At 37.7% G+C, this 26,898-nt stretch overlaps 1 protein-coding gene across 25 annotated transcripts in view; it reads left to right on the top strand.

The window, feature by feature from the left end:
• The window catches only part of GTDC1 (glycosyltransferase like domain containing 1), a 476,816-nt gene that overhangs the window by 354,032 nt on the left and 95,886 nt on the right, over positions 1-26,898 (top strand). For 18 of the 25 annotated variants that reach the window (XM_021074849.1, XM_021074845.1, XM_021074840.1 and 15 more), the window contains 3 exons: positions 3,412-3,482; positions 4,189-4,280; positions 9,245-11,989. In XM_021074849.1, coding sequence (XP_020930508.1) covers positions 3,412-3,482; positions 4,189-4,280; positions 9,245-9,328 — 247 coding nt within the window. In that variant the 3' untranslated portion in view covers positions 9,329-11,989. Of the gene's footprint in view, positions 1-3,411; positions 3,483-4,188; positions 4,281-6,797; positions 8,879-9,244; positions 11,990-26,898 lie in introns of those variants that run through there. The other 7 variants (XR_002339027.1, XM_021074858.1, XM_021074853.1 and 4 more) reach the window with 4 other exon arrangements.

The following is a 26,898-nucleotide window of genomic DNA, read 5'->3' on the forward strand; positions in this document are numbered from 1 at the left end:
TTAAAGACAATTTCGAAAGGGTCTTTCTTAAAATGTGCCCAAAGAACCTTCACAAAGAGACACATTCCATTAACTTGCTCTAGAAGAATACTCATCAGAGGCACAGAAGTTCTCCAGGAAAAGGCAGATAAATTGGATATTGTAAATGGAGACACTTAGAAATGTGGCTAATTTCCTTTCTTATCCACTGAAGCAAAGACAGGCTCTGAAAAGGACCAGGTACCAGGGTCCATCACCACAGCCCTGGGCAGATGGACCACTACCACTCGGCTTCACGCTGGCTCATTTACTTAGTGTTTTGCAAGCCTTAATGTGCACAGCTGGCAGCTGAATGCAGGTTTGATACTAACAGTTTAGACATCTTTAGATGTAGCAGATGGAAAATTTTACACAAATAAAGTAGGAGAAAGTGTGCAATTAGGTTTTTATCTGCAGTTACATGATGCATCCTCTGTTTTAGTTTAGAACATCACCTTAGTGGGTGGTCATGATCTTTCCTTGAATCCAGGCCCTACCTTCTTGACACCACATTGGATGCTGGCTAAATGCCCACGTACCAAACTTTTTGTTTTTGTTGAGTGTGAATGAAATAGGGAATGCAACAATCAGCAAAGCAAAAGGCATACCATCAGTGAGACTGTAGCAGTCCAGTACATTATGGCTACATTCCTTGCTAGTTAAGTCACTATGGTAAAATCCTTGGCAGGATTTTTTTCAATAGTTTATTCATGATGTTCATTATTATGAGTTGTAAAGAGTATGAGAATTTCATTTTTAAAATGTCTTATGGAATGTATCACTTTCTTAGATCTTGTAGACATGCTGTGGAAACCATAACATAAAATATGAGTTACTTACAATAACTAATTTTAATCCCATCTGCTAAGTATGACAACATTAGCATTTCCACTTAATTAAAAACACCCTTAAAGCAGCAATGTTTTAATCACTCCATTTTATTTACTCTCCTCCAGTGTCACTTATAATTGTAACTTTTTATTTTTTAATAATGAGGGATTTTTTTTCTCCTTGCATCACACAAAAAAGTGCTGTCGATAATTAGCAGTCTTCTGTTATTAGTAGACTCAGGTGTCACAACTGTGTCTCATCCTCATTACAGTAAAAAATTTCACCTATCAGATTCATTATTGCTAGATAATGCGACTGAGAGCCTTTGCAGGCCCTCCAGAAAAGTAATTCAGCCAAGCAAAATTATCAGCTAATTATATTTAGAATCAAAAGCCCAACAACTATTTGCAGATAAATTGTATGAATTGAAGTGAATAGATCTGAATATTAAGATTCATAGATTTAGCAGATGATTTGTTAATTGGAATAAAAAGGTCATTTGCTAGTCATTTTAACAATAGATCAATTGGAACCCTATTTATTATTTAACTGGTAGTGTATAAGAATTGAAATGATGAATAATTGTATTATTGTCATGAGATGATAATTTTCTTCAAAATAACAAAATATGAGAAACTTGTGAGAAGGAATTTTATAAATTTCTTTTAAAATATTGTGGCAAATTTAATATATTTTAACATATAGTCCTGATATAAATAATGTGTATGATAAGGTTTAGCATTTTAGAGGTCAAAATTATAACCAAAAGTGGTGGGGGTTTTTTTCTTGATGCATTAGAAATAGAACCGCACATCAGATAATTTACAAATAAAAGTTGACATCCAAATTTGTGAATTTTTTTCTTCCTAAATCAAATAATGCCTTTCCTCTCTCACTGTATTTTAATTAGCAGAGGTTTTTTGGAAATGGCATAGTACATGCTCATACGATGACTCAAAATGTAACTTGGCCTGCAGTTTTCTTTCGGGGAACAGAACACTCTAATTCAAATCCATTATTAAAAAGCACATAACATGTGCACTTTCCGAAATTCCTGTGACTTCACTCTTTTGATTTTATGTAATTATAAGAGAATGTTCATATGTATTTGCTTTTCGATTGGCACAGCATTTTAAAACTGTCTTCAGATAAAGTGCATGTTTTCTTTTGGTTCATAAAGAAATATCCCTGGTTTATGTGCTCAAAACTTTTGTGAATTTTTATAATGTAGTCACAGTGCAGCTTATAACTATGCTTATGAAAAGAATTTCTATGCATACTCTGTGAATGGAAAGAAAAAAATATTAGATATTAGTTTGGATTTTGAAATTAATCATTGGTAACTAGATCCTGTGCCTTTCCACTGTGTTATCTTGTAACTGCTAGCCGTTCTCAAGCAAAACTTTGAACTCGGTATTTTTCCTAACTTTGCAGCTCAAAGTAAATACTTTTCATTTAAACTAATTTCAGTTATAAAATAGGGAAAACATCACCCACTTAAAAACAGCTTAAATTGCATGTACTTTGTCACTGTAAATAAACAAGGTAAACATTGACATAACTTCAAACTATTCTTGGGTTGAAAAAAATCTGCAGTTCAAAATAAAATTCTGCCTTTGGTCAACATTTTGGATGCAATTCAAAGTTTCTCATAAAATAAACATATTTTAAAGAGTGTTTTGAATTTCACTGCATAATTCCTAGCCAACAGAAATTACAGTGGTATCTTTAAGGTTTATTATATATCAGATCAATAGCCATTACGCAGGGCTAACACAGCCATCAAGATGCGGTACCTTTCTTCGACTTAACCCTTACTACTATGACAGAAGAAAAACTTCCTATAGGTGATCCTTGGGGAAATCCTTTCACAAAATGAAACCTTCTTGTTTCTTTGTTTAATAATAAAAGTATTCTTCGGGAGTAAAATGGAAAATGAGCTGAATTTTGAGTCAAGGAAACAAAATATTCATTAAGATAATTTTCATGAGAGTTTTTCCATAAAGAGGGGAATCATTTTATATCCTGCCTAATAACAAACTCTTTTGAAGCTTTAGCTTAAAAACGAAATGCCCCATCACAACAGATTGTAACTTTTTTTCTGAGACATTTAAAAGTGCCTCGATGATTTCTACAGCTACAGTGTTAAAGTTAAGTATTTGCTATTTTATTTAAACATTTTGAAAAATGAACATTCTGGGGCTTTGCAGCATTATTAAGAAAAGCTGTCCATACTTTACCATGTTGTTACATGTGTTTATCTGCTGATTATAAAATGTGTTAAACAGTATTTTAAAAACAACAAAAAAAATGCGGAGTTGCGCTTTGATTAATTCAGTGAACAAAACATATGCTGTTGGTTCTGTTCTATGAAATTCATATATGATCAATAAAATCTTTTAAAAGAGCAACTTTGGCTTTTAGGATTGTGCTGCCGACCATGTTTTTCATCCCAGTTAACTCTGGGCTCATACTGTTAACTCAGGCAAACAAAACCACTTTCTGGCTATGATGGCAATGTCTTTTTAACATATTTTTATCCTCTCTCTAAAATTTCCTTAGGTTGGAAGCTGTGTATTGTGGTTGTTACCCACTATGTCCCAAAGATTTGGTTTATCCCGAGATATTTCCAGGTAGCTGCTTTAATGTACTTTCGTCTTTGTTGAGATTTGATACATGATTCATGCTAAATTAGAAAGTTTGGAAATAAACTTAGGCAGGAGCAATTGTTTATTTGGCAAGTCAACATGTTAGTGTTAAGGAAAATTTTATGTGTTTTAATACATTAGAGTAAGCTTATATTTACCATCTGTTCTTTTAAGATAACAAAAAAGCAAGTTTTCAAATAGCATTCTTCATTGTTAGCATACACATCCCATAATGATGGATTTTTATAAGCAGGTCAGTGTTGCTGCAATTGCTTACAGATTTTTTTTTTTTAATGATATACACAGAGAAAAATCGAGGACTGAAAGTCACACCAAATTATTTAAACAATTGACTAGTTAATAATATGCAACTGTTGTACAGGGTACATACGGCTATAGTACCAGTTCTTTGAAAAAATTCTCATCACTAAATATATCACATATGCATTGTGTTACATTAGAATAATGTATTTTAATCACCCAAAGGAGATGTCTAAACAGCACAACTACACAGTCTTATTTAGCATTAAACATCCTTGTGAGCTGAGGTAACCTTATAAAATCATGCTTAAATAATGTAAAACACGAGGCGGCACAGAGCAATATGCATTTTTAATTAGTAAAGTGACTAATATCGAGTGTGTGCTTTGAGGTTTTTGTTTCATTAAAAATGTATCTGTTTTTCCTGCAGCTGAATATCTGTATTCTACACCTGAACAGCTTTCAAAAAGGCTCCAGAATTTCTGCAAGAGACCAGATATTGTAAGAAAACATCTCTATAAGGTAGTTATTGAGAAGAGATTTATGTGGTATTAATGCCATATTGAAGTACAAAGAAAAAATCTTAAAAAAAAACATTTAATTAACATACTCATGTTTAAAGGAAACATGCTAGGGAGGGATATTAGTTGTTACACTAACAAGGATTAATTAAACTGGATGCCAGTTGTATTAACCTAGGTCTTATGAAATACGTGCACTTAATGCATGGTACATGCTTTTTTTTTTTTAATTTACTGTTTTCTAAGATGACTGTCCTTTACATTTAGCCCCAAGAGGCTTATAAAAATGAACCTGGATTAATGTAACTCATTAGTTTAAAAGGAAGTAAAGGAAAGATTCTACAATTATACTAATGAGGACGAGCCTTTCTTCCCATCATAATGAAATCTGCAGTCCTCAAAAATTCAGGTGAATGACATTCATGAAGTTTGGTGTCCATTTTTTAACTCCTTTAAAGGTGATTTTCAGGAATCAAATGTTTCCCTTGTCCAGTTTAATAAAATTACATAAAAACCTTCAGTTTGTTTAGAATCAGACTGTCAGTCTCCTCGCTGAATGGCAAAGGCAAGAGGAAAATAGTTTAATCATTCAGTTCCCTCATTCATTATCTTTCTTCCCCTTGTTTGAATTAAGAATTTTACATTGTTGAAATAACAACACAAAGAGACCCTACTAAAAGTCTAAGTAATTGAACTGGGATAAATCTGCTTTATGAGTTTTGAAGGTGGCTCTAGGCCATGAGTAATATACCTTTTTATATTCTTTGAATGTAGCATCTTCATTTTACATAAATCCAGTATAGTTTACAATCTAGCAGTTTTATAATCCAGCATATTTTAATTTTCCTATGTTAATATATAACCTTCCTACATGAAATACAGTTCGCTGCCTCTTTCCCTCCTTCCCCTTTTCATAGCCTAAAATACATATTTACATAGTGATACATCAAAACATGACTTTGTTTCTGCAGGAAACAGTTAAACTTCAAGAAAAAGGGAGAGAACCAAAAATGCAATTTAACACCCAATTTCAAGCTCATTATCTTTCATTGTCTATTAACTTGGCAATGGTTCAGAAGGTAGCTCATAATAGTTTAAAATGCTGACTGAACAGTTCCGGGCTTCAGTATTACTCCTTCAGTCAATAAGATTGTATCGTATACATGGGAAGCTTCAAAGAGAAAACAGTCTTCCAAGGTTTACATCCAGATTTCCCAATTTTGAAAGTTGAGCCATGGTCTTGTTTGTGTAAAATATTAATTTAGCGGTTTCCCATGTGCGAGACTATCAAAATGTGCAGATTATGAAATTCAGGAAGTAGAATAATATGTATTAATACAAATAGATTCATTTTCTATATATGGCACAAAACTATTTTCAGTGAGTTTACCACTGAATTATTTTTTTTCCCCTTTCTGGTGAATTTGGGGGCAAGTATTTTTTTGTCAGTTTTATTGAAATATACTTGACATACAGCACTGTACAAATTTAAGGTGTGCAGACATTGTGTTGTGAAACGATTGCCACCACAAGTTTTAGTTTTCATCTCTCATCTCATATAGGGGAAAAGTGTTTTCACCTTGTGACAAGAACAGTGAAGCATTTATCATTATATTTCCACCATCACAATTTATCAATTTTTAATTTTGCTTCCATGGAGGCCTTATTACCCCTGATATTTTGCATCTGCAAGTTTTTAACCATTTCAAAAGTTACTGCAACAGGTTGCCTTTAGTTACAATAAAAACCAGACCTCCAATTGAAATCCTTTAATATGGCTATTGCCATAACATAGCTATAATTATTTATTTTACCAACAACTTCTGGAAAAACTGTGAAAGAATGTCAGCTTACTGGTATGCTGCTAATATACCAAATTATTCCTCCTATAGCTTAAAAGATAACCTATACCTTAAATGTTTTCTCATGTTACTATAATTATATATTTTTTTTAATCCACGCATCCTAAACTGGTTCAGCTCAAAGTTTTATGAATTAGTATTTCATGCATACTTGTTTATAAGAATTTATGTATATATATATAATTCATTTTTATGTATTTTTAGCCTTGACGGTTTTTCTTATAAATTTATTATACACTTATATTATGTCCACGTTCAAAAATCTTGATGACATTGTGTCCAAAAGCTAATATCAAAAATTCATAAGTTAGTCTAAGATTTAGAAGGTATCAAGAGCTTTATGATATAATTGTCAAGAGAAACTGGAAAAATTACAGAAGGACCACAGATTTAGTTGAGTCGTTGTAATAGGATTTAGAGCCAAAACAGAAAAAGAATGCCTGTTATAATTTTATAATTAAGAGAAAGTTACACTATCTTTTTTACCTTCTGTTTTATAAATATACACATTGCAGATAATATTTGCCCTCACTAAATACCGGAGGGTTATTTCCCCCAAGGTAGCTTTTTACCTACTTTTCTTATGCAATGGAAGAGATTTTTGGGGTATACTATAGAGTGTTGAGTATGGGTTTTTTTTTTTTTTTTTTTTTTAGATTTACTTCATTGGACAGTGCTGTTTTGCTTTCAAAAACATATGCTTCTAAGATCTAAAAGGATAGAATGTCACTGAATTCTTTAATTTGCTCCTTTTACATTTTTATACCTTACTTTTTTTGTTGTTGTTAAAAGTTTACATTTTAAAAATCTTCTCAACTGCTTATCATGTAGAGTTCACTTTAGGATAGGATTTTTCATATGGATTCACACTTAGAAATTTAATGACTAGAATAAGGCTACTAACACTTGGCTTTCTTCTCACATGAGACATTATACTTTCAATATGAGTGAGAGTTTGGGGGCTATAACTTGAAGCAGGATTTGAAACAGAATGCTAGTAACTGAAAAGCAGAAACAGAATTTGATACTTTTTTTTTCTTAAAGTGACTCTACTACAGAACTCTGTGCCCATAGCTTCTCACCTGAAATGGTTTCAAACTTGAAATGTTTAAATTCTTTACGTGTTTCTTAAGATAGCTGGAGAAACGCATGCAGACATTGTCTCCTGATTAATTTAAAAACCTAAAACCATGTTCTCAATTTTAAAAATCTAAAATCATTTTTTAAAAAGTTTGCAAGTAGAAGCAGTCATTGACTGCAGCCTTATGTACTTGCAGGACATGTTCTTTGCTAAGTAGCTTAGACACGTCGGCCACCCACTTGCCACATAGATAAAGTAGGTTTCACTTCATCTACAGTAGGGAGCTCTTTTAGGACTCTTAAACCTAACTTGAACACAAGATTCTAGAAGTACTTGTAATCAGCCAAGGATTAGCTTCTCACACTAACGTAATTTTTCTTTTTACAACACAAATAGGTCTAATACTGGACAGTTATATTTTTTCGGTCATTTTGACTATGAGAATTTAATGACCAAAAATTCCCAGCAATTATTTGAGATGGATACTTTATGCTTTTAGAGAACCTTTTTTGATCATTATATTTTAAAATGCTTTAGAAGAAAATTTTATGGACATTCCCTTGTTACCAGTTTTGAAAACAGCATAAGAGTACAAATGGGGCCATGGTATAAAATACATACCGCCCAGACTAACAGACTAGATTTTCATTCCCACCCTATTTTTCATTTACTTTTATTTACAAATTGAGTGATAGTCTGTGTGAAAGAGAGAGAGAGAGAGAGAGAGAGAGAGAGAGATATGCCATCCTTCCTTTGCTTTATGAGGGTAAACTGTAGTTTCTTAAGCTTTTTCAGATGATAGCTGATCTTTATCTTGCTCTCCTCTTCAAGTTCTTCAACATTCCAGAAATCTTTCTAACCTGCTGTTATTTGGAGAAGATAATTTTCAGATTTCTGCCTAAAAGTGATTCCAAACAATGATTAAGCTTACAATTCAGACTTAGTGCCCAGAAAAGCCATTTGTGGTTGTCTTAATTATATCAGGCTTTATCTCCCCAAACCACAGCCAAGCCACTTCAAGTTTCCTTCAAGTGACTGGTCACTTTATAGTGCCCTTTTAATTTGAGTTTATGCTCTAGATGTGAATGAGGTAGTACTCACTAGTATTAACACGCCTCCAAAGTCATTACTTTTTCCTTGAAAATGAAAAGCTTGTGACGTTTTTAGACCTTCAAAAATTGCTCAGCTGTACTAGCACAATTTAAGGCAAATTCTCTGTCTCAGTCTCTCTCCCACTACCCGCCCCCCGACTCTTCCCTCTCTCTTTCTTCACTTCTTTCCTAGATTTTGTTTGGCTTGGTTTTCCTTTGATTTGTCTAAGTAAAATAAAAGAAAAAAAAAAATCTTTAGCACAGTGGATATACTTGGGGTGGTTAAGATCAGTCAGAGGTTTTGGCTGCTTCTCCTTCTCTGCTACTCATTTGTAGCCTGGCTCTAGGTGAACTTCTTGGCCTCTATATGATTCATCTGTAAACTTGGAAGAATACTTTTTTTCTTAATTCTTAATAGCATTTTCCCCCTGAGGTCCTGCTATAATGAAATAATGAATATAAACCCGTTTGTAAACTTGAAGTGCTTTATAAATTCCACGTAATAGTAATGGCATTTCTCTTGTGCCTTCACCACTTAAAAGTAAAATTCACATTTGCAAAGACATGTATTAAGAGTGTTGTGTATCTTATGTTTATAAAAGTTAAAAGTTGGATGATAAACTTCTAATAGCTGTCATCCATAACATAAACCAGGAAATATGTGTGCAATAGAATGTACCCATTTACAAAAAAGAAAAGTGGGGGGGAGGGGGAGCTTTCCTCCATGGTTGAAAATACATTTGCACTTTAGACCAATCAGAAACTGGGATTTCCTGAGGTGATGAAACTCGAGAACCATTTACTTGGTGGCTTTTTGAAATCTAATTGACATAAGTTATGCAAATTTGCAGTATGAATTTTCAGCATGCTTTAGCCTTTCTGGTCCTTAATGCTTCCTCATTGCTTTCTCTTCTCTCCCTCCCCCTTACAGGGTGAAATGGCTCCTTTTTCTTGGGCAGCCCTACATGGTAAATTCAGGTCTCTGCTCACAACAGAACCTAGGGAAGATTTGTGACAGATGGGGCTAAGTCACAAACTTGCAGCCTAAGGCAGAATCTGTAGAACTTTCCAGAGTGTGCCCATATTTACCTGATCAGAGAGAAAAGAAAATCTGCAGAGGAAGCTGAGCCTGGCTGCTTGTCATAGCTGACACAGAGCCATCTGCCACAAACCTGTGGCGGCTTCAGATCTCCAATCCCTGCCACCACCCCAACTCAAATTAAATACAGATTCCTAGAGACGTTATGATGGTTACACATGTCCTCGGCATCGCATGGAGGAGACTGTTCAAAAAAAATATGTGGCCTGTTGTATAACCGCACTCATGTATCCCATATGTGGTGCCACATTGAATTTCCGGTTGAATCCGTTTTTATCCTTTGTACTGGATGACATGGTGCCTGAATTCTTTCTTTTTGCCGACACGATGGCAGCCAAACTGCAGCTTCAAACGCTTTCACTTGGCTGGGTTTCTACCTAGGTTGCCAGGTTATCAATGGAGCCTTCTTGTGTCCTCAAAGGGCCACAGGGGCGGAAAGGAGGATCAGAATGCCACCGACTAATTGGGCAGCCATCTCCGAATTGTTTGTGGGCAAAGGGCTGCTTTAGCACTTTTCTTTTAGCAAATTAATGACTCCCTGGCACAGGGGTTTTTAAGTGAAGGTAATAAGGGGTCTGGCAGGTATTCCCATGATTCACAGAGTTACATTTGCATTTAATTTATCTTAAAGAAAGTTGTAAGATAAACAGCTGTAATTCAGACAAACATGGGAAATACACTAAGTGGGCCATCTTGCTCATAAAATGAACACTGAGATACTTGTTTTCATTTTTTTCCAGGGATAAAAATAGACAAATCAAAATAATTCTAACAAAACCAGTAATCTTGATATAAATATCCATCAAAAATATTTGCATCCAGCTACAAATACAATCTTTTCAAGATAAATCACTTATGATTCCAATAGTAAAGCTGCTGTATTTGTTGATGTAAAGATGTTTTGATCGGCTAGATTGTAAAATAAATTTTTAATAAAGTGCCCACTGCAATTTTTAATTAACATATCTCATTTCCGTGTAAGTGTATACATCATCTATCTGTATGTTTCTCTCTGAACACTTTGCTTGTGTCGGAGACAACGAACACAATTGTTTCTTTTCCGGATGAACAAGGATCTGTTTTGCAAATGTTTGTAAGATATTATGACATTTCCAAGATTTTCTTTGCATTCTGGAAAGCAGGAGGTAAACATTTGTAGTCATTAAGGTAAAGTCTGTTGATAAACCATCTTCTGTTTACTGACAGGTAAATTGTAACTTTCCTAGCTTTTGAAATGAATAACTTCTATAAGCTGCAGAGTGAGGAGCAGCCAGGGAGAGGAGGGAAGACAAGGGCCAAGCTTGGCTCTCTGGCTTCTAGAAGGATTAAGTAGTCTAGCAGGCATCCAAGATAGAGCGGGCACTGGTTCCAAAGTCTAGTAGAAGCCATTTGACAGGTAGCAAAAGTGTAAGCAGGAACTAGATCAAGGTCAGGGGGCCAGATAGAACCCTCCAGAGAAAAGCAATCTTGCAGATCAGAAAAAGCAGGAGTTCAGTGCCCATGAAGCTAGGGAATTTAAAAGCAAGACAAGTAAGAAGCAGAAACAGCAAGCTCTGTCTTTACACAGAGTCCTCTCCAGAACCAGTGTGAGAGACATATGTATCATGGAAATGACAGCAGAGGCTTGGAGTCCTTGCCTTCTGAGAAGTCACTGAACAAATTACCCCCTGACCCATAAAACAAAAGGCTCAAGAATTATTCGAGAAGTCCTTCTGGTCTGAGAATCTATCAGGTGTGCTCCTTTTGAGTGCAAAAGTTAAGATGTAAATATGCCTCGGAGGTTCTTAGCCTCCTCCTGAGCAGGTTTTATCCTCAAAAATGAGATGCTTCTCTCAGAAGGGTGCCGGGTCATAGCTCACGTCTCTCAAAATAATAATATATTCTCACCACCAAGAAACGTGCTTAGTTTACTGTGCTTTACTCTCCTGAAAATGAGCTTACATTTTAAAGTAAACAAGATACTATATGCACAGCTATCCATATATGTTTTCTCACTAATTGGTGGGAAAACAGCATTAATTACCATTCAGATAGTACATCCAAAACATTTAAATATATTCTTGATTTTGGCAAATACTATATTGCAAGTTACCTGTATATGACGATTTTTTTTTTCTGTATTCATAAGTTCTTGTCTTTAGCTGTGATCAGCATTCCTTCAAGAATAAAAGTTTCAAGTTGTCACTTCCTTCTTTTTTTTCTTTTTTGGCCAAGCCTGTGAAGTTTCCAGGCTAGGGGTCGAATTGGAGCTACAGTTCCCGGCCTATACCACAGCCACTTGGGATCCAAGCTGCCTTTGTGACCTACACCACAGCTCTCAGCAAAGCCAGATCCTTAACCCACTGAGCGGGGCCAGGGATGGAACCCACATGCTCATGGAGCCACAGCGGAAACTCCTAAAGTTGTCACTTCTTCAGACTATGCTGTTACATTTGGTATTAATGCAAATAAGCAATAAAAACTTGTAAATGTGTACTACCATTTGAAAAGGTAACTGTAACAGTGTGTGTATGTGCCTATGGGCTTTTCAACAGCCATGATATGGTGGGATGAAGTGTTATTAAAGAAGTTAACCCATATTTTGTTGAAGCCAGAAGATAATTGACAATACAAGTAGACTCTTTAATTCCCCTTCCCCTTACTTTCACTAAAGAGATCAAACACTCTCATTATAATAATAATAATAATATTATTATTATTATTTTGTCTTTTTAGGTCCACACCTGTGACATGTGGAAGTTCCCAGGCTAGGGGTCAGATCAGAGCTACAGCTGCCGGACTACGCCACAGCCACAGCCACAGCAACGCAGGATGCAAGCCCCTTCTGCGACCCACACCACAGCTCATGGCAACGCCAGATCCTTAACCCACTAATCTAGGTCAGGGATCAAAGCCCTGTCCGCATGGATACCAGTCAGGTTTGTTACCAGTGAGCCAAGACGGGAACTCCACTTTCATTATTTCTTATTTCGAGTATAATGGTTGAAAATTTTTGTTCTCTTTTGAAAAACATTCAATTATGTTCTTTTATTCTTTTGAAATTAATTATTAAACCTTTCTAAATCTTAAATGTCTTTACAAGTTTGCCCATTATCAGCCTTGATAACAGTGTTCTGAATGCTTGTTCTGAATTTACCTAGTCTGTGTTTCTGGCTAGGTGTTTCTATAATAAATATCAGAGCACCTAGTTCTTAACCTACTCATTTATACCATGTTAATCAGGAATAGGTCAAAAGACCTTTCTCCAAATGCTCCCGGCTTAACAAGCATCCTTCCAATATGGTTAAGTTTAAATGCCCCAATCTAGCTCTCAGTTCCTCAGACATGCAACAAAAAGATGGCAGCAGAATGGGATAGTCAGTGGAAACTCACAAAAGAGGGCTACGCAAATTCATTTCAACACCTTGAAATGCATCTGGAAGCAAAGATTTCATTTTATGTTGAGGGTGTTAATTATATTTGATATTTTTAAAAGTAAAATCTGTTTTTGAGAAAGCATCTGCTACCCAGAAATATTATGAGCCACAAAAAAAATTTTCATTTAAGTCTCAAGATACTTTCTGTGGGTGACATAATCAGTTTTCAAATGATAGCCTGTGCTATTGTTTAATGTTGACATATTCTATGAGTTTTATTCTTCCGTTGACTGTTGGCAGGTATCATCACCCTAAGTGCCTTTCTGTTTCAATGGAAAATTGGAGAGCATATTTCATTTTAAAATTTGAATTGAGATTCAGGATAACTAATGCTTCTATAATGTACCCTCCCTTCAAAGTTATTCATTAAAATGTAACCGGGAAAGTTTCAAAACATAAAAGTAATTCTACATGATGTTCAAAGATATGTACATATATGATTAAAGTAAAACAAAACCTTGGGAGTTAATGCCAAATTTACAATAATCGTTAAGTCAGAAGAGTGATGGTGGAAAAATAGACTTGTGACTGGGAGAGGCACATTCACCATATGATTAATGGTCTATTTCTTAAACTGGGTCATTGCACACAAAGGTTAAATTCTGCTCTCTATGGATTTGTACATATCTTAAGTTTTATTTTTGGATATACGTTTTGACAAGAGCTATAGATACTTTGGTTACCATGTATAATATAGGAGCTATACCACTTTGCTACCATGCCATCCTTAATATTTCTCCACTCGACTCTTAGAGTCCCAAAACCCTAACTGCCAGTCTTGCATGAGAAAACTTCCCTCTGCTTACCAGGAGCCAAGGACTTAACCTTGACCCCGGACGCCATGCAATGAAGAAAATCGAACTTGACTGTCCATGGATTCCTTTTTCTTGGGATTGCCTATCACCATTTCTAACTAATACCTGTGGCATTATAAGATGGAAAACTATAGCTCTATAAACTCCTTTCTGAAAAGTAAAAAGGAGGATAAAGTAAGTTGTTACATGAACAAGTCTTTTTATCTTGAAAAATGCAAAGCTTTGTGGTAGGGCACAGAGCTGTCTGAGCTGCTAACCGCTCTGCCCACTTCCTCTCCTGTTACCTGTCCCCTTTCCTCTTTAAGACCAAGACTTTCATTGCCATCACCCCACGAAAAGGAGCCCTCCCAGGACCTCTAGGATGCTCTGGTTGCATGTGAGTTACATACAACTTCAGGGATCAAGATCCCCACTCATCTTGCAGCCCATTTTCCTAAAATGGAATTGGGGGTCAGTACCTTTGGAGGTCCTTCCATCACCTGTCACTACCTGAGTGGATTCCTTATTCTCTCCCATATCTCTGGTAATGACTTTCGATCCTGAGATAGATTCACCCTTGTTCCTATAAACTGATATAAAAAAAATGCTGTTTCTTAGGAGATAATCTACAATGCTTACTGTACTATCAGTTATTGCATTTAAATAGCAGACCTATGGTGGAGTGATAGAAGATGTGATTTCTACTAGGAATCCTTGTGTAATACCCTTCTCTAGGAATTTGAGGTCCTTTATGTTTGAAAATGTAGCATCTCTATCATCATTTCACAAGTGAGAAAATTAAGGCATTGTATTAATGGCTTATTTAGGAGCCAGACTACCTCATAGAAACAGAAAGAAATTTTGTCTAAGTCTTCCCCTGCATGGGATGGTGTCATTGTCACTTATGTGTCTTTCAGGAAGTACCAAGTTCAGTGTTCATAACTCACTGGTTCCCTCCTCTTCCTTCCCTCACCAGGCAAAACAGTGCAATGAGCGGCAGGGGTGGCCCACATGGTTGGTTTTAAAAGGGGAATGAGAGCCTCTGTGGTGTTGCCGATACTTTAAGTATTCTTATGACCATTATCATACCTGTAGGGAGGTTTTCAGTCTCTACATCCATCCCAGGCCCCTGGCACTTCCTCTGGTCTTACACTCCACTGGGCTTATACATCATGTAACTTTCTTGGCTCTCATGGTAAGCATTTATTTTTGTAACCTCCCTATTTGCAATGTGGGGAAACTGAGGCTGAGGGAAGGCTGAGTTGCTTTGGCTCCCATGGTGGTAGAGGCAGGTCTAGGACTCAGCCTCTTTAAGGAAGTGGTCAGTTCACCTGGTTCAGACCATCCTTTCAAGAAGGGGAAGGGGACTCTGTCTGTCCATCCTTTCCCCCTTTCCTTCTCCTCCTGTTTCTTTTATGATCAGAAACAACACGGATGAGGAAGTTGCTAGTACCTGACTGTAGATTTATTTCCTGTTCCTCCTGGCCTGGCCACACTTGTATTCTAAGTAACCATGAGGAGAGGAATGCAAAAGACTTGATTCCTGGTCCTAAGATCTCAAGCTTTGTGGTACCTGTGATGTTTCTGAACAGGTGAGTCTTCTCTCTTGCTTTTCACGTCACACAAGGAGAAGTTGCCTATCCTCAGAGATGGAAGGCTGGCCCTTTATCCACAAGGCTGCCCCCATGATGCTGCCTGGTGCAAAGGGCCAAGGGCAGAGGGAGCAGGTGGCATCAGCAGCAGAAGCACCTTTAATTGTGCCACATAGGGCCAGATTCCTCTCATCCCAGATAGATAACCCAGAAATTACATCCTGAAACTTAGTTCCCGAGAAAGAAAATGAAGGGGAGGGATAACTTTAAAAGAAGATACTTCTAATATGGTATTAGACTGTAATTCATAGGGAAATTTATGCCTGAGATATGAATTTCTGAAAATAGGGGTTTTTTTAAAAAAGAGAAACACTGACACATCCTTAATTATAGAGTAATAAATACCAGTGGTATATTATCTCCTGATATTTCCTTACACGGATATCAAAGCATGCAGCTGTTTTTGAAAACTGATAATCAAGTACAATATAAGTATATTACATCGTGAGCTCACAGCACACCCTTCAACTAAGCAGCTTTGTGGAGCACTTAACAGTGAGAAGCAGAGCTGCTTATAGTAGAAACCTAACTGAACAAATTAGCCTTGAATTGTAACTTAAGAATCATAGTCAAACCAAAATGCCTGTCCTTGCCAGGAAAGGCATTCCAAAGGCAAAGAGCACGCCAAGTAAAAAGCCTTTGCTTCAGGATTATGGAGGCGGTTCTCAAAAGCCAGCGTAACTTAATGATCAATCAGAAAAATATAGAGCAGTAACTTCACAACCGAAGGATACATAAAAATTGTACAAAGCATTAATAGAGGGATGGGGAGGGAATGGGATTTTAACAGAAAGCGTCAAGGTCTTAGAAAGCTCTAGTTATTGCTTTCTTTCCAGGCAGCAAAAAGAAAGAAAGAGAGACAAACATGGTCAAAGAAAAGTACATGGACAAATGTGGGGGGTAGGAAAGGAAATGAAGGTTAAACAAGGCCAATATGATTCAGAATGAAAGGGAGGGAGGCGAGTGTAAGGAGCCAGCTGCGATTACTAAATGTTACATTAAGAAGAGCTGAACTTGAGAAGGGGAGGTCTGGGTATTTTACTAAGTGGATTAATGTTCTCTTCCTGGGGTGTCTGAAGTTGCAGATTTTAATTTATTTCATACAGGATTTTATTGTGAAATTCTTAATGGGGTGGGGGATAAATAGACAATTATAAACAGTAAAAAAGGGACATATAATGCTTTTTATAGATTTAATTATAATAAACACAGTTTGCAACTATGGACACAGGTAAGTGGTCCAAAAAATAGTCCTTAGTAATAGAACTTCAATGAAATTTAGAGGAAGTTTAAAAGACCAAAAAAAAAAAAAAAAAAATTTAACAACCGCATAGATGTGTGAAGCCAAGGATTTGGAGTGACTTAGGGGCTAGTTTTATTGCCGCTCTCCTTTCTCCACCCATTTAAAAAAATAAATCATAACTCTGGCATTTAGAAACCCAGTCATGAACATCATTTATTCGTATAAACTCAACCCTGTGCTGTTCTTTGGTGGGTGGTAAAAACATGAACTGGCCTAAAACAAGGACAGCAGGATGATCCTCTCAAACACTGGAATGCTGTAAGAAAAGAAAAACTCCTATTTTCTCTTTCACCTTATTTGTGTTAGTGAAGGGGTAAGTCAAAAAGTGGAGTGGGTGTGGCTAAATCAATGCTTCCAGGAAGATTTTAAAGGTTTTCCTAAATAGGTATCAGAAGAAGGGTGGGCTGGGCACCTAGTGTGATTCACATCAATTTATTAATCTCACCTACCACCACTTTTGGAGAAGGTGGCAAATTAAGGAAGGCTCTGTACCTTCTACAATGGAAGAGACTAGAGCAGAAATTTAATTGTGTTCCCTGAGTGTTAATGCTGCTGTCATCTGGCTGGCAACCAGTCCACAAACTTATTGGTTCAGGCATTTGTCTGGCCAATAACTAAGAATCATTTAAGTTGAAAATATGGACCAGGAGGTATTTCAGAATTACTGATATGCAGCTATTAATCTTGAAGGCAAATAGCAGTATTTGGTGGTGTGGGCAAATCACTTAACTGGAACCACATGAAAAAGAATTTCAGTTTTTTGTTTTGTTTTGTTTTAATGCTTTGAGGAAGATTGCACCAGAGGAAAATAACTGCAAATAAAAAATGGAAAAATAGCTACAAAAAGGAAGGTTGGTAAAATGACTAAGCAAAGCAGTAGGTTCTGTTGCCTCCAACCTGCTGCATCAATTGTATCAGTAAACAGATTAAGAAATCCCACATTCCTGTTTCTCAAACTGACCCAGCAACGAGAGGAAGAAAATACAGAAAAGTGAGTGCAATGCCTGGTGGCTCAGGGTGCCCCTCAAAGGTCATCGCTCTAATTTCAGTGTTAGAAATTGAGGGCACAGAACTAGGGGTTGGTATTGGTCACAGAGTGAGCTTTGGCTTCTGAACAATTCTCTACCCTCGGTGAAGAATTTAAGACGTCATGGAGTTGAACTGGTGTATTAAATCCCAGGCACACGGTAGAGATTGTTTTGTGATCATAATGAATTAAGAGTAAAGGCATCAATGCATACATCTCTCCTTTTTCCTCTAGAGCCCAGAGGCATAGGGTACCTGGTGGTCTCTGGTGCTGGCAGCTATGTTCCCTGGTTTTCAATCGGCTTGGCTTTTCTCCTAGATTTTTGTAATAGCAGGCCGGGCGGGGGAAAAAGTAATCTACAAAATTGCAAATTGCAAAACAAAATATGCAAGTGCGTGTGTACGTGCGCACGCGCGCCCTATAGTATTTCACTGAAGATAATGAATTGCTACACTTTAAGCACTAAATATTAAAACTTAAAAATGTGTAAGTAATGAGGTTTTAGGAAGCAAAATGTACTCGGAGTATATATAGCACTTTTTTTTTTTTTTTTTTTTCCAAGAGGTTCCCCAGACCTCTGGGCGCGTCAGCAAACTGTCCTCCTACACGAGGAGCGAGCAGCTGCGATTTGGCCCCAGGCACCACCTACCCAAAGTCACTACCTAATGTATTTTACATTCGCACCGATGATAAAGAGGGAGAGGTGGGTTTAAAAAAAAAAAAAAAAAAAAAAAGAGAAGGTACCTTCCCCTCACCCCCAACATTCTGTGCTCCCTTTTGTCCCTGCCATCAGCTGACACGTGGAAAATGTGGTGTACGGTTTTGCTTGCCTTTAATCTGTAATTAAGGATTCCTTGTTCGGGGCTGGCTACCTCTTTGGTCTTCCCTCCCTGCCTCTCGGGTCTTCCGCCCTTGGTCGGGTCTGGCCCCGAGCCGCAAGCTGGGGACTCCGGTGGCCCGGCTGGGCCGCAGGGAGGGGTCGGTAGCGAGGTGCTCGGGCCCGGACGGAAGGAGCGCTCGCCTACCCGAAAGCGCGCGCCCGGGAACCCGACCCACTCGCCCCGAGCCTCCGACGAGCCTGCGCCCAGCGTCGGGTTAGAGGTGCCGGAGCCTGCGAGAGCCGGAGAGTCTGAGAGCGGTTCCGGGGCTTGCGGGCGCTCACCGCGCGTCTTCTCCCCGGGGCCGATGTGCCCCAGCTCCCGTCCGCGGCGGCGCTAGCCCTCGATGCCCTGCTCGGTCCCGTCCAAAGCGCCTGGAGGTAGTTCTACACCTCTTCCGGCGCAAAAAAAAGGGACGGAGGGGGGACGTCGAGGTCACAAAGTCGAGACCTAACCACTTCTGCGGCGCTGAGCTGGAGGAACCACGAGGCCGCAGGGCCAAGACAGCTCCGCGCCACCGCCGCGCTCCCGCTCACACTCGCGCGGACTCCCGGGCAGAGCCTCGCCTGCACGCGCACGCCAGCGCGCGCACAGCCCGACACGCGCACACTGTCACGCACCCTCACGGACACGCACCCCGCACGCGCGCACAGACACTCACATGCTGACACACGCACACGTGGCGGGAGGCCCAGTGCTTCCCCGGCTCCTTGGTGCCAGGCTTAACTGGTCCCCCTCCGCACCTCCGAGAAGGCGGCGCTGCCCCGGCGGGCAGAATTCTTCTCTATTCTTCTTAAGTGTTTTATTGAACTTGGTTTTGAGTCCGACAGGCTCAGTGCTCCGTGAGAGAATCCAATGAAGATGCACTAAGCAAAACCAAAAAAGTAATTTCCCTCCTCCTGTCCTTTAAAAAAAAAAAAAAAATTTAAGCCAAAACGGAGAATGGAGTGGGGTTGGGCACGGGGACGCCCCCCACCCCCGTAGGGATTCTGACTATTAATTTTAAAATACTCCCCTATGACTGCTTACTCAGCCCTGTTATTTCAGTCCCACCCGCTAGTCCTAGGACGCTTTCCTTTTCACTTCTTACCTGTGCTTTGGAGTGAAAACTGTTTCTCCTGATCTCCAATTGGTTATTTCGTTATTTCCGAGGCAGAAGGGGGTGAGGGACAGATGAGTTAAGCGGTGTTTGGGTGGGAGAAAATTTAGTTCTATCACACTGATTTCCAAAAAACTTGGGGAAACGTTTAATAGCATATTGAGGATTCGATATTTTTTAAAGCGTCCTCCTCCTTTCCCGTGTTACTATTTATCATCAGGTATTTATTTGCGTGTACACATTTAAAATTGTCTGTGAATGAGAAAAATGCCCCTTGTTCTGGATTTCACCAGCGCCTTTTGTGTTTCTGCCCATCTAGGTGTAGCATGCTTTCCTCTCTCCCACCCATCGCTAAACGGTGTCTTCAGTGATCAAACATAAGAAACCTTAGCCTGGAGTGGTGGTGACCATTGCTGGTCATCTGTTGCTCAAGATTTTATCTCCTCTGGTTGGGAATTGTCCTCAAATTGTAGAGTTGAAGATACAGGTTGGTTGATAGTTTAAAATGTGAGAAGAGCTCTCAGGAAGTAAACGTAGGTAGGGGAGTATGGCCCATGTCAGCTGCCCTTGGAAGGCAGGACAAGAACCCTTGGCTAGTGCATTGAAAAGAGACTGTAAACAATGATAATCAGGGCTTTCAAAAATCATATAACAGATTGAAATATCTGATTCATTATTTATTCATCACAGCACAACTTTGCAAATCTGAGAATAGTATTTGAAAACCCAGTGCCTGCTATTTTGTCCGTCAACTCAGCAAATGGGTCCCCCTTCCAAAAATGTGGCCAAAGGGTTAAAGCTGTAATTTTAGAAAGGAATTTCAGGAAAGGATATTAAGATCTGATATATTTCCTTTTCTTTTTGGCAATAATACCCTCCAAAGAAAAAAGGATATACTTATTAATATAATGATAATAGCTCTGCTTCTGAGTACAAGTATCAACTGATTTCTGTTTGTGAAAGTGTTTTTAAAACTGCGAGTACACTTTCACTACTATGAAAGCTGATGAGCCAATGAAGGAAACTTCTTTTAACTCCATAATAACAGTTACATAGTAAATGAACAGTGATGGTCAAATAGCCAATTACGGTATAAATATCCGCTGTTTACAGAGAGGTGTTCAATGAGCCTTTGGAATACAAAGGATTAGTCCCATCTGAGCTACCATTTGTTCCTCAGTGCATTATTTCTTCCCTTAAAAAGGCCAATGCCATTGTAGGTACTATGCACACAGAACATACTTCTCTATGTTGATTTTAGTTTGCTTTATTTCAATGCACACTGTTGTTTACTTTTTAAAATTTAAATAAATGTCAGCATTGTATAATTTCTATGTTAACAAAGCAGTGAGCAAAATCCCTTGTATGTTTATAAAATATTATTGTTTAATTCACATAGTTTAGAAATTCCAAATGTTGAGAATAGGAAGGAGGCCAAATACCATCTGTTTATAACTATGATGCATCGTAATATGTGTACTTTTAAAAGGAGTTTGGTCAATCATGCCACTATTTTATCTGCTCGGAATATGTTGAAGATTTAAAATGTAATTTACAGGATTACTTTTAGTGCATTGCATCCAACTGTGAGTTGTAAAGAAGTCGGTCTTTTCTGTTTTTCTCAAATTAATCATGTAACAGCCCCAATTAATGGGGGCTGTTAAACGTGTCGCTTTTTGCTTAGCTCTAGAATTCTTCTAACTTTGGCTCCGTCCACCTTCTTGATGCTGATAAAAACTCCAAGGACAAATGAAACAAAACACTCCTAGCTGTGTCTTTCTGCCAGGAGATAGTCACTTAGAATGGGAGGCAGGGTATGATAGCTAATAATTAGCTAGCATCAAGCCCTGAGAAATTACCTGTGAAATACCCTTTGGTACTGGGTTGAAAAACAACATTTGACATTCCCTGTTTTAAAATAGTACATGCTTGTCCCCAAGACTTCTGATTTAACTTACCTTTTATTTCAAATGCATCTAATTGCATACCATGAAACAAAGGGAGTACATTTACTGGCAATAGATGAGCAGGTTTGGGGTTTTATTTTTAAGTTACACACTCAAGTTGTTTAGTGAGGAATTCCTTTCTTTGCAAACTGGAGAAACTCGGCAACCAGGGCTTCAATTCAGGGCAGACTAGTGTTGAAATCCAGAGGTGGCTTTAGGGTCTCACACCATGAGTTCTCTTTCTCAAGAAGGAGGAACTAAAACTCCTTAAAAAGATTTGGAAAATGTGATTTAAAAAAAAAAAAAAAATGGTTGGTAAATGATAGTTCCTTGATTGGTTTTTAGCAAGGTCAAATAAGTAAAAACTACACCTCAAATGCTTTTATAGACAAACGTGAAGAAATATTGAAACCCTCTCCCAGTCACCTGGGAGTGTTATGGATGTTTTCTTACTCAGTCGTGTTGTCAAGGGGTGCTGTGTTCAGTGGCTTCTCTGTCCATTTAGCGATACCTGTTTCCTCAAGCTTTTTAGTTTTAGCAGCTTCATCTAAAATTCTATCAACCTAAATTATTTACTTACACATAATTAAGAACACTAACAGTCCCTTATCAAATAAGTAAACTGTACTATAAATACTTTAAAAAAAATCTAATCCTTATTTCTTAAAAATCTAATCCCTCCCTCCCAAAAGGGAGCCCACTAAGTCTTAATGTTATAGAAATATGCTCAGGCTTGGTTTCCTTTGAGTTATAATAGGAAAATGCCAGACTCTTCTTTTCCTAAGTAATTGCTCAAGTGTGGAGAGTAGAAGAGAGAGGCTAAAACAGAAAGAAATATGAGGGACATAGAGGAAAGAAGCTGGAGAAAGTAGAGAGGAAGGAGATGAGAGAAGCAGATGTAAATGGGATAAAAGAGACTTGTCAGAAAAAGCTTTCCATATTGCTTTGACCAGCATAACACATACTCATTAAAATCATTATCAGTTCCAAATAAAACCTAGATCGTTGCACTGAGGTATTAAACAGCTAAGAGAAATTGTTAAGTGAAACTTGATTGATACTTGTGGACCAGTTTTTCCATTCAATCCTAGCATTCTTAAATGAAGCTTGTACTAGATATGGTATATGCACTAAGAGGTGGGGAAAAAGGGGTAGAGACGTCTTTGCCTTTAATGTATGTATGAACTAAAAGTAAGCCATACATACACACAAGAAACAAGACTGTATAATGCATCATTATGTGTTACCTACTGTAGGGGTAAAAGTAAAGAAGATTTTAAAGGGAGGAATTATTCAGATACGCTTTCCTTCTGAGTACCTTGGCTAGCAGTTAATTTCTAAACCAGTTAAGAAAGTCTTTAAATGTATAAAACCCTTTGGAATCTCCAAGTCTAATGAATTGCAGCAGATATAGAATCAAGATTGTAATGAGAATGTAAGTGTGCCTTTCATGTTCCCCTTAGAGCTGACTTAGAACCATGGCAGTGAACCACATATGCACGTAAGTTGTTGTGTAGTCATGCTATTATGACCAGAATCACTTTATAAGATACACTTTAATGAGTTACCATAGAGCCTTGAATTTAAGCCATATCACTTAACCAGTACTTAGGGGGCACTGATAGGTATCATATTTAAATTGGGTGAAAGATAAAAAGCATTAAGAATAAGAAAAATGTATGGGAAAACTATTTACTTCTTCCAGTTAATATAAAACATGCCAGAAGCTTTTCCTCATTTTGTATTTTATGAAGACTTACTGACCCAAAGAAAAAAGTCAGATGAGGTCTACAACTAAACAAACAATAAAAGCAACAATAACAACAACAAACAAAAACATTGCTTTTTTTAGGAGAGAAATATAAAAAGTAGTTCATTTCACCCATTTTATAAAGAAGAAAAGACAAAATTTAATACATATAATAGGTAATAAATATTATTTTCATTTCACATGATAGCTAATTAAGAAAAAAAGCCCATGTGGAAAATTTGAAAGAGAGATGAAAATAACAAGGTAATTAACTCTTCTCTCCTTCAGCCTTAAAGGAGAAAGAGCAGAGTAAGATTTATTTTAAGTTCGGACCTGCAGCAAACTCAGAGATCAAATCTGCCTCTGCAAAAGAAATAAAAGGATTCTAGTAGCTCTCCATCTCAAGCTCAAATCTTGTTACTGGCCCCATTCTGACCTTGGCAGCCCAAAATCTCAGTCCCTGGGTTCTTTGCTCTTTGATTGAATTTCTACTTTTTATCACAGTCAGCAGCTTTGAATTTATGGAACTTCTGTGACAGAATCCACTGTCTGGTATTTATTCTCTTACATATGAGTAGTCCTTAATAGTTGAGGATGCACTTTTTTCATCCATTATCTAATTTACTCTATCTTATACCCTTAGGATCTAGGTAAACCATAGCTTTAGCCCAAACTTCAGAAGAAGAAACTCAAAATCATACCTCTTAGTACTGCCTATGGTACCCAGTCTTTCCTTTTCCTTAGGCTAGATTTCATACTTTGTTCTTCTTTTAAGTTGTAGGAGTAAGAATGAACTACAATTGCAGTCTTTGTATTGGGGGGAGAGAAGAAGGAAAAAGGAGCAGAAGCAGAAGGAGGATGGAGGAAAAAGAAAAAGGAAGGGGAAAAAACAAAACAAAATAATCCCTGCAGGTTTTGCTGTGAAATGGGGAGGGACAGATCTTTAAATTGCTCCCTTTCTGCTTACAGAGTTCAGTAAGGAGAGAAGCACTTCCTAAAATGTGTATCATATAAAGGAAAAACTAATTCCAAAGCTATCATAGTGCTTTTGCTTCAAAGAATAGAAATCTGAAGTAGATAATCCATTGACAGAGTTCTTGGATATACATAACTAGGCTACAAGCTCGATTTTGAGTACAAGTTGGAGAAACATTCTGTTTATGAACTTGAAGGAATTTGGGAAATTGAAAAAAAAACTGGTAGAGAGGGAAAGAAAATGGTCATATAATGGAGGGACATAAGCTAGAACTTAATGATAACACATTTAGCAGCAAATTCACTCTGGTAGGATAGAGTTGATTATTCATTTTTTATTGGAGGGATATTACACTTAGTTCTAAGCTTATACTCTAAAATTTCCATTTGTAACCCCAAAACTCATTGAAAGTCTGAGACATAAAACTGGCTTGATTTATTTTCACATTTGGGGAACAAACATAGAGAAGGCAGACAAGAGTAACATTGCAGAAGGAATGATTTCAAGTAAAGATGTGGAACGTTATGGAAGCAGGAAATAAGGACAAAAGCTGATTGGGAGAAGCAGAAGCCCCTGAAAATGCTAAGAAACAAGGAAACCCATAATACAGGAGGTCTGGGGAAAAAAAACCACCTCATGTTGTAGGCACTTGATGTTTTTGGTTGCTCAATATCTGTCTAACCTTCTATCAGAATCTAAAGTCCTATTTGGGGAATTAATCATTTCTTACTGAATGAATCAGGTCTGGGGATTGGATCTTGCCTTGAAAAGAAGAACAAAAAGACAAAGTTGGAATTCTAGTCCATTGGAACTAGAGCAGCCCAACCAGACGATTTGCACCAAAAGAGAGCTGTTGGAGGGTTCTGCTTCCTAGCCTCCACAGTTTCTGCAGTCCCCACCAACCCAAGCTCAGATGTCCAGGCTTCCTTTGATACAGTTCTTGATTTGTAGCCCTAGGATTCTGTCAGTTGCCAAAAACAGAAAAATCTGGCTCACATGAATTGCTCAGGAAAAAATGATCATTTCAGAAGTGAGAAGAGTGGAGAGAGAGTGGCTACATCTACCCCCTCTTTTATCCTGATGTGTTAGCTTCTCTCAGGCTGTCCCCCTTATGTTCACAAGATGGTTCCAGAAGTCGGGCATCGCATCCACACCTCATCCTTCTTTCCAGACACAGGATAAGGGTGTTTTTTTGGGTTTTTTTTTTTTCCCTGCTTGAGTATCTCTCTGCAATTAAAGCTTTTCCCAGAAGCTCATTAGGAGAATTCTCAAACATCTCAAAGTTTCATAGATGCATAGACTAGCATCAAGAATGAGTATGAATTCTATTAAGACCTAACCCTGAACCATATGGAGAGGGATAAATAGACCCACAAACAAAGTGGGGCGTGGTTCACAGAGATAAGAGGGAGGAAATGGCTTTTGGGTAGGTAAAACCTACTTCTCCCAATAAATATATTTATGTCTTATGTAGTCAGAATTGTTTTACATGGCTTGCAGAGAATTCTAATCAGTACACTTGGTTACAGCTATCACTGGAACTATTTAAATTGTAGGTAACTTTCTATATATGGAGACAGATATATATACACAGATGTATATATATGTATTTGTTGTGTGTGTATATATAATTTGCTTTTTACTTTCAAAATTATTTTGTTTTGGAGTTTTTTTGGCCACACCTACGGTGTGTGGAAGTTCCTAGGCCAGGGATCAAACCTGCACCACAGCAGCAACCTGAGCCACAGCAGTGACAATACCAGTTCCTTAACCAACTGAGCCATCAGGGAATGCCTCTTCTGTTTTTTATGTACGTGAAAGAATGAGTTGGATTTTATAAATGTATTTTTTAACCTTCTATATGATAATCATTTATTGACCACAACTTTAATTGCCCAGTAATAATTTCCCCAAAATGTTTAATATCTTAATTTTCATACATTCCTTATTCATACATTCCTTTCCTATTCATTCAGTAATTCATCTATTCAATTCATTAATGTCTTCTTTGTTTCTTAAAAAAATTTTATGGTTTATCTAATATGTATGTGGTAGGCATTGGGTTAGCAAGAAAAAACAAACGCATGTTAAACCACATTTGTATAACCTTAAAACTAAAGCATGTATTTTTTCCATTTTATAATAGTTTTCAGAGGGGAGTAATGGGACAAAAATGAGGAGTACAAAGACATTCTGTCTTTCTTCATCGTGCTTACATAGTTCCTTGTGCTTTGAGATGAGTCCTGCCTTGAGAGTCCGGCTTTGACAGACAAGACCTTTTCAGCTTTAGGCATGAGAATAGGGAGGAAAGGAAAGGAAGAGAGAACAAAAGTTCAAAAGGTTAAATTTGGGGGAGGAGGTTATCTTGACGTGGGACTGGAATTTGAAGACAGATGTAAAGGAGCAGAAGCAGCTGCCAAGTGTGAACCCCTGGATGGGGGAGGCAAAAGGGGGAGGGGTTAAGGTTCTCAGTTCCCTTCATCATGTTTAAGAAAACAAATGAAGAGCTTGAGTTATTCTGAATTTATTTGTGGTTGTGGTGTGTTTTTTTTTTTAACCAGGATGTTGTTCATGTGGGTTATTGTTCTGTAATATCCGGTGTTCTATTTGATTGTAAGTGACAGAAGTCAACTCACGTTAATCAG

This window comes from Sus scrofa, chromosome 15 (assembly GCF_000003025.6).
Source record: "Sus scrofa isolate TJ Tabasco breed Duroc chromosome 15, Sscrofa11.1, whole genome shotgun sequence".
In the NCBI taxonomy this organism is placed as follows: Eukaryota; Metazoa; Chordata; class Mammalia; order Artiodactyla; family Suidae; genus Sus; species Sus scrofa.